The sequence below is a fragment of the Chrysemys picta genome, chromosome 3, assembly GCF_011386835.1.
Source record: "Chrysemys picta bellii isolate R12L10 chromosome 3, ASM1138683v2, whole genome shotgun sequence".
In the NCBI taxonomy this organism is placed as follows: domain Eukaryota; kingdom Metazoa; phylum Chordata; order Testudines; family Emydidae; genus Chrysemys; species Chrysemys picta.
The window spans coordinates 166935740-166949223 of record NC_088793.1 but is presented as its reverse complement, the minus strand read 5'-3'; the positions used below and the strand labels follow the sequence as shown (position 1 = coordinate 166949223).

Genomic DNA, 13484 nt, shown 5'->3' with positions numbered 1-13484 from the left:
AATCTATTAAATTTACTTAGTCATCAGTGCAAATCCCACATCTAATGTCACATCGCTACTGGTGACTCATAACTTCAGGAAACCTGCTGAAAGTCTGCAAAATAAAAAGAACCTTAAATCTGATTTCTTGCTCTTGCTTGGTTGTGGCAAGGCTAATATTAGCCTCAGCTAAGTCAGTCTCTGGCTACTGGCTGGTCTCATGAGTTGTGATAAAGATTGGGTGCTGTCGTAGGTCAGGATAAAGGTGTATCAAATAGGGGTTCAGTTTCAAAGGTGTATCGGATTGGGGTTCCGTTTAATCAGTGTGTGTATTGTATCGTCTCATAACCTTTTTTTTTTTAAAGGAACCTTGACGGTGTTGCTATCTTATTATAAAGTTAATTATAGGCTAGCTGGCTGTAAGACACACTGGAACTTGCCAACTACATGAACAACTAGCTCTGAAGCAAGTAGTAAACTACCAAATTCTGCTTCTTTTTGAAGTAGGTCTTGGGTTTAAGACTTCCTGTTGCTTTATAAACGTCACCTTCTACTCAGCATAGAATCTGAGAAGTCAAACTTGCTTCCAACAGGAGCTACTGGAACCTTAAATGGACCATGCTATTCAATGTAGCAATGTGCTTGTGCAAGGCGCTGGATTGACATCCCTGGAGACAAGTCCTATGTATAGCAGAGAGTCCTGTGCAAGTTTTCCCAGGCACTGTCAATACACTCCATCCTGACCCAGCTGCTTCACCTCTAGTAGCGAAATGCTAATTTGTTCTTAGAGCTTATTCAGTTCCTTGCCTTTCTGCCAAGACGGCCAACAGGGTACTAATTGTGAGGGTGTGTTTTTTAGATGTGGCTGTCAAGTCCATGAGGAACTGGACAGAGGCCACCAACTTATTTCACATAGGCTACTCAGTAACTGTCAGACAGTAACTACTTTTACTCATGTCATCGGTGTGAAATTGATTTCTCCCCTGCTTTGAGCCATTCAGTTCTATGTGGAGCATTGTTTTCAATAAATACAGAGAGACTGTGCTGAATTCTTGGGAATAAGTGATACCTTCCAAGATACAGTAGAACCTCAGAGTTACAAACACCTCGGGAATGGAGGTTGTTTGTAACTCTGAAATGTTCATAACTCTGAACAAAATGTTATGGTTGTTCTTTCAAAAGTTTACAACTGAACATTACTTAATACAGCTTTGAAACGTTACTATGCTGCTTTTAACCATCTTAATTTAAATGAAACAAGCACAGAAACAGTTTCCTTACCTTGTCAAATCTTTTTTTAAACTTTCCCTTTATTTTTGGTAGTTTAACAGAGTACTGTACAGTATTTCCTTTTTTTTTTTTTTTGGTCTCTGCTGCTGCCTAATTGTGTACTTCTGGCTCCAAATGAGGTGTATGGTTGCCAGTCAGTTCGTAACTTTGGTGTTCGTAACTCTGAAGTTCTGCTATACCTAGGCATGGAGGATAGGCTTGTGACTAAAGTACAGGCATTAAGGAGATCTGTGTTCTCTTCTCAACTCTGCCACAGACCTTCAAGCATGACCTTAAGCAGGCAATTCTAATTTCTTTGTGCCTGAGATCTATATAAAATGGGGAAAATACTTGCATACCTCGGAGGGTGTTGGGAAGCTTATTTCATTGCAGAGTGTTTTGAGATCCTTGATGAAAGACACCATAGTATTCTACATCAGCAGAGTGGAGCCTTCCTTAATGATGCTTTTGATGCAGAAATCCAACTGATTTTAAATTGTGGATTGTTTTTTTAGATTTCTGAGCCCCATCTTCCTCCCATGATGCTCCTTGGTCATTCTCAAGAGGTTACCTCCGTTGCCTGGTGTCCTTCAGACTTCACTAAGGTTAGTTTCTAGAAAAACTGTGTTTTGGAATCTCCTGTGAAACCAGTGAATGAAGGACCAGATGTGATCACGATAGTGTTTGTTTTACAAAACTTGAGGGGGGTGTTTTGACCAGCAACTGAATCTTCTCTGTATGGAAAGCCTTATTGAAAAGAGAATGGCATAGATGAACTGGCTTGCTACACTCTTCCCTTCACATAGAGTTAGAGCTAATCGGAAATGTTTTCATGAAAATTCCTAAGACGGTTTAGTGCTGTGAGTTTAAAGTCTAGATATTTTTTTTTCATTTTTTGAAATATTCCACAGAATTTTTTTTTAAAATCAGAATTTTCAATTATTTTTCATTTTTAAAGTTTTCTATTTTGATAAACGCTACCAAATGACTAAGCCAACCAGTCAAAATTGGTGATTACTTAAAAAAAAAAAATTCTGCAAACAAAAAAGCCATAAATGGTAAACAAGTTTTCAGTGAGAAATGGAAAATTAAAAAAAAAATAAAAATATTTTTTTGCAAAAATGTATGATTTTTGGGAGGGAGGCCATTTTTTGTGGTATCAAGCCACATTGCCCACACTACATTTTCAACCAAATCCTCAAGTGCATACAGTATGATGCTGTCCTAAATTTTTTTCAGGTAATTTGAGTCCTTTGATAACTATTAGTAACTTGGAAAAGTCTGTTCCTGGAAATGTATGAAATCCTTTCCTGATGGAAATTGTTATGCTAACAAATAGGTTGATAATTGATTAATCTAAATGTTATAGTGCCAAAATTTGAAGCCATTTCTTCAAGGTCTTCATATGCTGAGTTTTGTTGATGTCTTCTGCTGTCTGTCCACTGATATATTTGCCAGTCTAGTGCAGAGCAGTGAGAGCTTTAGTGGGAAGATGGAAAGAACATTAATGTCTGTTCTTTCAATAAGCCATATTGAGTCTGTCAACATAACTTCTAATTCAATGCTAAATCCAAGAGCTTCACTGTCCTGGACCATATCTTAACAAAAACGCAAGGGTCAGCATTAGTGGTTCCCCCATATGGCCATCACTGGAGGGGAGGGAATTGTTGGCATGGGGAGTAGGGTTAAGAGACCAGTCTAGCTCCAAATCAAGAATAAGCCCCTCCCACAGCTATGATATCCGAGGAGTCCCATAGGGTTTCTTGCTGGCGGTTTCAGTTGCCCCTCTGCCCACCATTGTTACTCAGCTAGTTTCTCTAGGCATCACAGTAGGCCCTCAAGAGGGATTTGAATTAGGATCAGGTAGTGGCTTTGCAGACAAGCTCAAGAAATACTTTCCAGTTGTAGGGGTGGCATAGGAATCAGGGCCGGCTCTGGCTTTTTTGCCGCCCCAGGCAAAAAAGCCTCCCACCGCTCCCTGCTCCCCCCCGCGGGGAGCGCGGCCCCGCTCTCCCTGGCCGGCCGGAGCGCCGTGGGGAGGGTGGCGAGCCCGGCCGGGGCCCCAGTCTCCCCAGCTGGCCGGAGCGCCGGGGGAGGGCGGCAAGCCCGGCCGCGGCCCCGCTCTCCCGGGGTGAGCACCGCCCCCCTCCAGGTGCCGCCCCAAGCACATGCTTGGAGGGCTGGTGCCTGGAGCCGGCCCTGATAGGAATTGCAGTGCTGGATCAGACCTATGTTCCATCAAGTCCAGTATCCTGACCATAGTAGCATGGGAGAAGAAAGCAAACAGGGCATTAAAATCTGGGCCAATGTAAAAGAAGTCAAAGGCAGTTCAGAAAGGAGTGGGGGGTTAGGCAGGTACTCGAATGCAACGACAAGAAACTTGAAGTTGATGCAGAGGAGATGAGGAGCCAATGGAAAGACTGGAAGAGGCAAGTGATGTGGTCTGAACCCCAGGCAAGGAAGACAAGCCTACCAGCAGAGTTTTGTAGAGCTGATGTTGGTGTTGGGGAGGCCAGGGGAAAAGCATCTTGATTACTGTGAACATAGGCCATAGCGCTTCCTTTTTTACTAATTCCCAGGTGAATCACTGTATATATAGCACAAAAGGAGATAAATAAAAGTTCTGATGCCTGTTTGGCAGGTTCCACTGATTATTTGGAAGCGCAACATGCCATTATATAGGGATCTGCTGCACCTAAACTTTAGTCCTGTCTCTTGCTTTTCTGTACCAAGTGCTACTGACACTGGATGATGGCAAAGTCTGCTTAGTGACACAATCGCTTTCCAGCGTTTATCCTTGCTCCAACATTACCTATTTAGAACACTGCAAATGTTTGTCCCCAAGCAAGGAAAGGTGAGGAGTGAGAGAAGGAGCATTGGACACTGATACAAAATGTTGAATTCATATCTTCTGCTGTCTGTTTCCTCTTGGAACATGAGCTTTGGATAGTGTCTGGATTTCTGCTATTATTTACTGAGTTACTGAAATGTCAATAAACAAATACTGTATATATTGGCACTTGTGGAGCAAATGGCTGCCTGCCACAGAATCTTCACAAAGCAAATGGGCAGGCTGCGATTTCTTTGCCATAAAAGGGGTAGATGGAGGATTTCTCCTGTCAGATCACATTCAAGGGAAATAGATAGCTTTTTCCTCTGGTACAGTAATTAGACAGCATTTGTTTTTCGCTGGCAGTTCCTTTACCTATTTGTTAGTGGACAGGGAGGGCTCCGTGCAGAACACTTATTGGCACAGAGTACTGAGAGTACCAACTCTCTTGGATTGATTTGCCAGTGACTGTGGGACCTGGCTTCACAGTGGTCTAACCTACTGATTTATGCTGTAGATCGCCACATGTTCTGATGACAACACTGTGAGGATTTGGCGCTTACGGCGTGACTGTGATAAGGAGAGACTGACATCAGGCAAAGTCAACTTGGTAGGCTGGGTCTGTCAGAAGAAACCAGAAGAGCAAAATGGAATAGGTAAGGCCCTTAGGGGTATTTTGTCCCACAACATAGGAACAGTACTTCAGAATTCTGTGTATTTACTGGTTCAGCAAAAGCTTTCCTATTGGCTATTGCTATTCATTTCTTTAGAAATGTGAATTCATGCATTTGCCCAGGCCTGATGTACTATCCAGTAAACGGGTGGTATTGCATATGCAGCCTTGGAGCTTTGAAATTTTCCTCTTGCCCAGCAGATGAATTCAATTAAATAACACTGACTTCCTCTCTTTTTTTGTTTTTAAACAAAACAAAGCACTCCCTTTCTACAGGACAAGGTGCCTTTTCAACATTCCAGAACTATACACACCTGCTTCTAAACTCTTACATTCCATTAGAAATGTAATCTTAATTTGACTCTGTCTTGCTGTAAATTATTATTCCGGCACAATACAGTAGTATTTACTGCAGAACTCAGACGTGCAGTTCAGTGATGGCTTTCTAAAATGCACCTATTCTTTTAACCACTGATGTGTGTACATGGAAATCTATTCACAGATATTATAAAATAAAGCAATAATAAATGCAAAGTGGAATATGAAGATAGCTGTATCAGAAATATTTAAAATTTGGACCAAAAATGAGTTGGCAGTGGCTGGTTGGTGTCATTTCCTGTGTTGATCTATCTCCCTCTACTGACTTTCCAAATGAGCTTCACCTTCATTGTTGTAAATACAAGTGGAAGGTTTTGTAATCCCCCTGACTAGGATAACATTAAAATTAGCTTTTTGCTAGTGCGTAACTGTCTTGCAGGAAGCTTGCGGGACAATAGGTGGGTAAGTGCCAGCTCTCTTCCATAGTTGCTCACCACACACATACACGCGCTTTGTTTCAGTGAGCTGCTGAGAAACTATTTCACAATGTATTCCCTCAGAAATAAATATGGACACTTGTGTCATCGAGAAACTTGAAAACCCAAAGCTGCCTGTACCCTGGATCTTTACAAATCGAATTTGGCAATTATACTAGATAAAATATGATTTCTCTTTGTTCTCTATGCATTAAAACAACCCAGGAGGGAAGAGGAAGCACACAGACCTTGTGTCTGCAACAGCAGGCTTCCTGCTGACCTTGGCTCTTTGAACACAAAACACATGCTGTTAGAATACGGGAGCTATCTGCAAACTGATTCATAGTTGGCTAACCAAATAGCATTTCAGGTCTGTTTAGATGAAATCTAGATTGCATCCTACCCATTTAAATGGAACAAATTGTGAAGTTGTGGCTATGTGTTGACTGTTAACCTGCACTGTGGCATGCAGCAAACACAGCTTCCTTCCCTTGGGAAATTATGTATATAAATTTGTTAAGTGCTATTAATTTCTCTGCCCTTCATGTAATCAGAATCGCTAGAGCTGGGCTGTCTCTTGAATTTGTGATTCTTTTGATTCTTGAAGCCCATAATGTTGCTGTAGAAAATGGATAGGGTGAGAGCAAGAGAGAGAGAAATCCCCACTGTTAGTATACATTGTGCATGTATCTGTTTGAGTCCTACAGACATATACATCATTCATTTGACTGGCAGCTTGGAAGAGGCTTGTACTCAGTGTTAAATATAACAGCCTTGTAGAATTGTTGGGGAGTGATATCAGTGGCAATAGACTTGACTTGTTAATAGAATTTGAGGTCTGAATGTTTGACTGGTGCACAAACTGCTACAAAAAAGCTTGCTGCTTCTATTCTGTTTCCCAGCACTGGGGATATAGGCATTTGGTAGCATCACAGGCTACCTTTAATCATCACCATCAATCCAGCATCTAAATCAAGATAGCTTTCACTTTTCCAGAGGTAGTGACTCCAGAATATATTTTTCAGTCTGCCATGGTTGTGGGCAGCCACATCCTCGTTCCAGCTCATCACCCCACATTTCTAGTGTATGAATTTGTAGCTAATCACTAGTGAGAGGGGGTTGCTGAGATCACTACTACCCTTCTTCCACATCTAAGAGCTTACATTTTAAGCACAACTAATTCTCCAGCTGAGATAATATAGTCCTGTAAGTAAGTGCTCATTAGGGCCAAGGTTAAAAGACCAAATCTTAGCAATGACCCTGCTATGAGTTCATAATAACTTGTTTCAGTCTGGACTAATAAACATCATTGGGAAAGGAACATTTAACTCCACCTTGTGCTTTAAAGTGGTTGACATTTGTAGTCTACTCTGTTTGCTCAGTACGTGAATTTAAAGGTGTAAAGACATTATTGGGCAATATTATACGAGAGTCTTCAGGAAGGATAAGGATCAAAAAAAGCTGATGTGTAGTGTATTATTGAGAAGTTATGTAGGCGTTTACACCATGCACACCATCTCACAAGCAAGTACAACATTCTAAATAAAATGGCACTTCATTCCCACAAGACTTCAGCACCCTAATTAAGTACTTTACCGCATAACAGCTAATGCTGAGAATTAAGAGTTTCAGACTAACTCCCTGGTATGCAGAAAATGTTTAGAGCCCTTTTGCTCCTTGGTGAAACAGTGTGCTTAAGGTAGCTAACGTGCTGTCTTATTTAATTGTACCACCTCAAGTTTAGGACCAAAAAGGTTCCTTCAGATACATGACATTTCAGCATCTGAAAAGCAGACATTGGACACACATTAGTACATCGTCTCTCTTCAAAGTAAAATATCTCTTTTGAAAAACAGCTTAATAATTACTGATTTGTTTTGGCCTGAGATGTAGCTTAAATGCATGCTGCCCTCAGATTTATTGTGGGATTCCTGGTACACAGCTGATAAACACTGATGACTATGCTTTGCTTTACAACGCAAGATGTGGGTATGCAGTTGAGTAGATGGATTTATACGCAGTTTATTTCATAACATGCTGATGATTTCAATAGCCACTGTGCTATACGTACATGGAAATTGCTTATTTAAAAAAAAAATCACTCATTTGTCATGGCAACCAATCCATCAGTTACTTCTATCTTTCTTGGAATCTAAGACCTCGTACAAGATGTGGGGAATTTCTAGCCTGTCCCTTTGCACTGTAAATAACTGACTGCTACCCAGTAACCTATCCTTGCAGAATATTCTCCAGCAAAAGGATAGTAGGAGAAATGTGAAACCTTTCTTAGCTCCCACCTTATCTATCTTACTGGTGTATGAATGTCAAAGCCTAGTTGGGACAATTATCCATAATGGAGAGCATTCTAATCAAAGGCTTCATCTACATTACAATTAGTTGTGGGACTGGGTTGCAATGTCACCTGACCTGGTTAAAAACCACTTGTAAATTGTAATGTAGATGGGATCGGATCATGTCCCCATAACTGAACTAAAGCTTTGGACAGGTCTGGGTTTAAGTGAGCTACAGGGACACGGGTCACATCTACAAAACTTCTAACTGCACTAAATCCTGACTCAGTTATAGCTATTGTACAGATTGGTCCTCAAGGAAAAAATAATTGGGCTGAGGCACTTTCTAAAAATATGCTTCCCTCTCTTCCCATTGCGGCTGTGTTGGGAGGTCAATGACTAAAATACGTCTTGATCCTTCCGTCCATTTTAGTCTTCTAATTGCAGCTCTTTTAAGAGGTGCCAGTTACAACTGGGGTAGACGAGTGCCATCAAATAAGGATCCTATGTTCTGTGGAGTTTTCAAAAGTGCTCAGTATTGGTCTAACTCTGCTGCTGTTGAAATCATGGGAGCTTAGAGGTGTTTAGATCTGGGGTGGGGAGCATTAGACAAATAGGTTAGCTGCTAAATTCAGATTCTGAATGTCCCAGAGTCTGGGGGGCTTATTTAAGGTCTAACTTTAATCTGTCTCTCTTCACTTGCTGTTGCTGTACTGTGTCACTCACTTGACTGTTTTGTTTCTCTTCCATCAGTAGTACCAGTCAGCACGCAGAGAACTCCTGCAAAAGTCTCCATGGTGGGTAGCCCATGCATTTCCTCACCCCGGCCAGCAGCTTGTGCTCCCAGCTATGCTGGGGACCTTCCTCTTTCTACCAACACTCCAACATTCTCTCTCAAAAACCCAACAGTCGAGGCCCACACTCCAGCGAAGCAAAGCAAAGCCATATCAGGCACTTCTCCCAAACCATCATCTTCCACCAAGATGTCCATTAAACACTGGGTTACCAGGACTCCATACTCCTCTCCACCAGGGATGGGAACAAAGACGCCTTCGCCAAGAAAAGCCCTGGCAGAGGTCACACAAGGTCTTCCAGAGGCAGTTGGCACCCCTGTAGCACCACACTCACGGTTTGAGAAGCGAGCCAAAAGGAGGCTGGAGTCCAGCAAGGGAGATCACATGGGGCAGAAGTGTCTGAAAGGCTGCAGTTGTGTGACTGAGCTGGACCCAGTGGCTAAAAAATCCAAGCTGGATTTGTGCTTCTTGGCAGCAGGCCAAAAGGCCTGTAATGAAGACTGTCTGAGCCTTGCTGAGTTGAATAATGGAACTGAAGGCTGTGGCCAGAGCCCAAAGGAGACATCCCTTCCTGAAAGCCCTCTTAATCAGGCAGGCTTCCAGACTCCCCCTCTTCCTTTAAAGAACTCCTGCAGGAAAGGAGCTGATGTGCTGGACAAAGAGAATAGTTCACCTGGGGAAAAAAACTGGCTGTCTGCAATGGGAGAGAAGCTGAAGACTAGCAAGGCCAGTAGCCAAAAAGCGTCAGGCAACAGCCCCCCATCCTCTCGGAGTCCCAGCACAAGACAAGAGGCAGCGACTGCAGCCAGTCCATCGGGATCTGTAAGTAGACTAGGCATGGTTACAACAGCAGAGAAACGGTTGAACTCTGGGTTCTGTTCTCTTCTTGCAGTGTTGCACAACTCCCATTTGCAACTTGTGCATCAAAAGGAGCATCAGACCTCATTGCTTGTGGGGAGGAGGGGAAGGGGAGAGGAAGGAAGGGAAATCTGATATAACAAGCCCCAGTATCTCTGCCATTCAGGGTAATGATGTTATCCTTCAGTGCCACCTGTACTCTTGGGAGAGAGAAACAGAACTGGTTTTGCTCAACTGAAAATGATTTAGAACAGAGTATTGGAAAATGCTCATTATCTATGACACTGGCACTTACAATGCACTTCTACTCTGAAAATAACAACAGCACTTACTTGACTGATCTGCTGCTTACATTTTTTTTATCTGCCCACTTACATGACATAAATTGGCCCCCACTAGCACTGCAGACCCAACCCAGCTTTTGGAGAAAGTGCGCTGAATTTTATTCTAGCTCTTGTATCAATTTGTAAGTCTGTAACAATTGTGGGACTAAATTCTACCCTCGGTTACATCTGTGGAAAAACCATTGAAAACAAAGGGATTGCACAACTGTCAGAGGGCAGAACTTGGCCTAAAGACTCCTTACTATTTGTGTTGTGCAAGAAAGCAGGAACCCAGCATGACTTTCTGCATTTGCAGAGTGGTTAAAATGGTTGGCATATGAGGAGTTTTTTGTGCTTTAGAGCAAATTCTCAATTTGCATGTTGTCACTGAATCAATATACATGGAATCCCATGATGCCTGTAACTTCCCAAATCAGTTTTCAGAGGACTGCTGAGCTGTTTATAAAACTGATAACTGAGGTATGATTATTACAATCTTTAAAAAAAAAATGAGGAGTCCTTGTAGCGCCTTAGAGACTAATACATTTATTTGGGCCTAAGCTTTCATGGGCTAGAACCCACTTCATCAGATGTATGAAGTGAAAAATACAGGAGCAGATATAAATACATGAAAGGATGGGGGTTGCTTTACCAAGTGTGAGGTCAGTCTAATGAGAAATCAATTAACAACAGGATACCAAGGGAGGAAAAATAACTTTTGAAGTGGTAAGAGAGTGGCCCATTACAGACAGTTGACAAGAAGGTGTGAGTAACAATAGGGAGAAATTAGTATTGGGGAAATTAAGTTTAGGTTTTGTAATGACCCAATCACTCCCAGTCTTTATTCAGGCCTAATCTGATGGTATCCAGTTTGCAAATTAATTCCAGTTCTGCAGCTTCACATTGGAGTCTGTTTTTGAAGTTTTTGTTGTTGAAGAATTGCCACTTTGAGGTCTGTTATTGAGTGACCAGAGAGATTGAAATGTTCTCCTACTGGTTTTTGAATGTTATGATTCCTGATGTTAGATTTGTGTCCATTTATTCTTTTGCATAGAGACTGTCCGGTTTGGCCAATGTACATGGCACAGGGTCATTGCTGGCACATGATGGCATATATCACATTGGTTGATGTGCAGGTGAATGAGCCCAGATGGTGTGGCTGATGTGGTTAAGTCCTATGATGGTGTCCCTTGAATAGATATGTGGACATAGTTGGGACCGGGGTTTGTAGCAGGGTTTGGTTCCTGAGTTGGTGTTTTTGTTGTGTGGTGTGTAGTTGCTGATGAGTATTTGCTTCAGGTTGGGGGGCTGTCTGTAAGCGAGGACTGGTCTGTCTCCCAAGGTCTGTGAGAGTAAGGGATCGTCCTTCAGGATAGTTTGTAGATCTTTGATGATGTGCTGGAGAGGTTTTAGTTGGGGGCTGTAGGTGACAGCCAGTGGCGTTCTGTTACTTTCTTTGTTGGGCCTGTCCTGTAGTGGGTGACTTCTTGGTACCCTCTGGCTCTGTTATTTATTAGTTATTTTTCCTCCCTTGGTATTCTGCTGTTAATTGATTTATCTCGTTAGACTGACCTCACACTTGGTAAAGCAACCCCCATCCTTTCATGTATTTATACCTGCTCCCGTATTTTTCACTTCATACATCTGATGAAGTGGGTTCTAGCCCACGAAAGCTTATGCCCAAATAAATTTGTTAGTCTCTAAGGTGCCGCAAGGACTCTTCATTTTTTTTGCTGATACAGACTAACATGGTTACCACTGAATACAATCTTTAGTTACACCAGAATTTGAAACTTGATGGTAGAATAGAATTTGGGCTACAAATTATCTTTGAAACTGTCATAATGACTAGGGCTTATCTTGGTAAAATCCCTTCCTATCCACCTTAGTTTTGTCTCACACCAGCATTTGGGCTCATGCAGAGTGCTAACAATACAGACCATTCAGTAATGCACTTCAGAGACTTAGTCCTTTCATGATTGAATGTCTTTCTAAACAACATACTCTAGCTCTGCCTCAGGTTGGTCTTGATGCAAATGAAAAATCTATGGCCCCAGACTAAATGATCATAATGATGTCTTCTGGTCTTAAAATCTATGAAATTTTGTATCTGGTGCAGACAGGGTAAAAACTAGAGCCTCTGGCTCTTCTCATAGAACAGAAGGGTAACTCAAGGATTTTAGCAAATGTTTCCTGTCACTAAACAGGATCCCAATGTCCCAGAAGCCATACAAATTATTGCAAAGAACATAATGGTTGTCCTTTTAACAGTATGTAACTTGGCAGCTCCTCGGCATAGACAAGCTGTTGCAGTTATGGAGGGGAGAAGTTTAAAAGACTTTTACAGTGCGTCCAGAGTTTAACCTGGAAGAACTAGATGGGGACATCTACTGTCAAATACACATGTTTATAGTTGACTTGAATCTCTTCTAGGTTGCAGTCACTTCAGTTTCCATGAGGAAGATCTGCACGTACTTCCATCGAAAGTCACAGGATGACTAGTGCAGTGTACTGCATTTGAAAGGAACTGTAGCCCTGATTGTTGACACACTACTGGTGCTACCAAAAGTGGATTTAGCAACACAGAAGGAGGAAGACACTAGGATTAGCCAATGCATTGTTGGCCCTTAATAAAGTTGGATTTTTTTTTATTCTCTTGTTCTTTGAATTCTTTTATAAAATCTGTTACACTTTGTAGCCTCAAGTTAGTTCAGCATGAAACACGTAGAATGCTAATTAATGGAAACTCACGCCATTAACATGAAGTAGGTGATGGATTTTAAAATATATGTTTTCTTTTAACACGTCACTCAGTTAAATGTTCCCCCGTGAGTTCTTTTTCACATGGCATCTGTGAAATGCTCTAGTTATCTTTAGAAACAGCATCTTTGATGTGTGTTATTAACATAGTCAAATACAGCTTGTCAGTTGATATTTGTTTTATGATGTCTGATCTTGAAACTTTTGTACTTAAGAGCACTATGCAAAACACATACCATCTCCTTTTGATAGCAGCTGAATAGAGATGTCGTGGAGAAACTGTTGTTGCAAATAGACTGGAGCCACCATTTCTGCTAAAGGATATTTCTACAGCTTGTTTTTCTTGTATAGCAATGACTCTCCCATTTCAGCAAAGAAGCCTGTAAATGTGACTTATCTTCCTGTAAATACAAAACATTTTAATGTTCCAGAGTGTCTGTCTTACTTTTCCAGTGGTGCATGTGATTCTTGCAGTGTGAGAAAAGATACAGTATAGCTAAGGGCATTTTTGCCTTCTTTTTAAAAAAATTCCCCTCTCCCACCATCTCCCAAGTTTGCTGCTTTCCATACTCCAGCCTCTGCTAGCCCAAGGACACCCATGATAGTCTTGTAACCATGGAGAGCATGGCTGTCGAGGCTGGAAGCCTGATCCCCCCTTTTAAATCAAGTGTTGTCAAGGTCAGTTAGAAGTTATCAGATTTTAGTCTATCCCAAACAAAATTGGCTTTAGGAGAAAGCATTCCATACTAGCTTATTGACCTTTTATGGATGTAAATTGTAGCATAACTGTCTTGATGTTAGAGGCAGAAAAAAACCCCCACTTCACAGAGTTTAGGTTGTAATACTAATATTAATGCTTAAAAGGCTTGGATTGGAGAATAATGTATATAATTGGGTAGTGTGATTATGGTTG

The 13484-nt window shown here is 41.6% G+C and overlaps 1 protein-coding gene and 1 long non-coding RNA gene across 2 annotated transcripts in view; one reads left to right on the top strand and one right to left on the bottom strand.

Annotated features, from left to right (window-relative positions):
- Positions 1–12998, top strand: part of DTL (denticleless E3 ubiquitin protein ligase homolog) — a 33929-nt gene extending 20931 nt beyond the window's left edge. Inside the window, exons 12-15 of the mRNA XM_024101225.3 lie at positions 1764–1853; positions 4596–4734; positions 8590–9452; positions 12245–12998. Of these exons, the coding sequence (XP_023956993.2) occupies positions 1764–1853; positions 4596–4734; positions 8590–9452; positions 12245–12313 (1161 nt within the window). The 3' untranslated portion in view covers positions 12314–12998. The remainder of the gene's footprint in view (positions 1–1763; positions 1854–4595; positions 4735–8589; positions 9453–12244) is intronic.
- Positions 12664–13484, bottom strand: part of LOC122174167 (uncharacterized) — a 70400-nt gene continuing 69579 nt past the window's right edge. The window contains exon 3 of the long non-coding RNA XR_010600219.1: positions 12664–12972. This is a non-coding gene — a long non-coding RNA (uncharacterized LOC122174167). The remainder of the gene's footprint in view (positions 12973–13484) is intronic.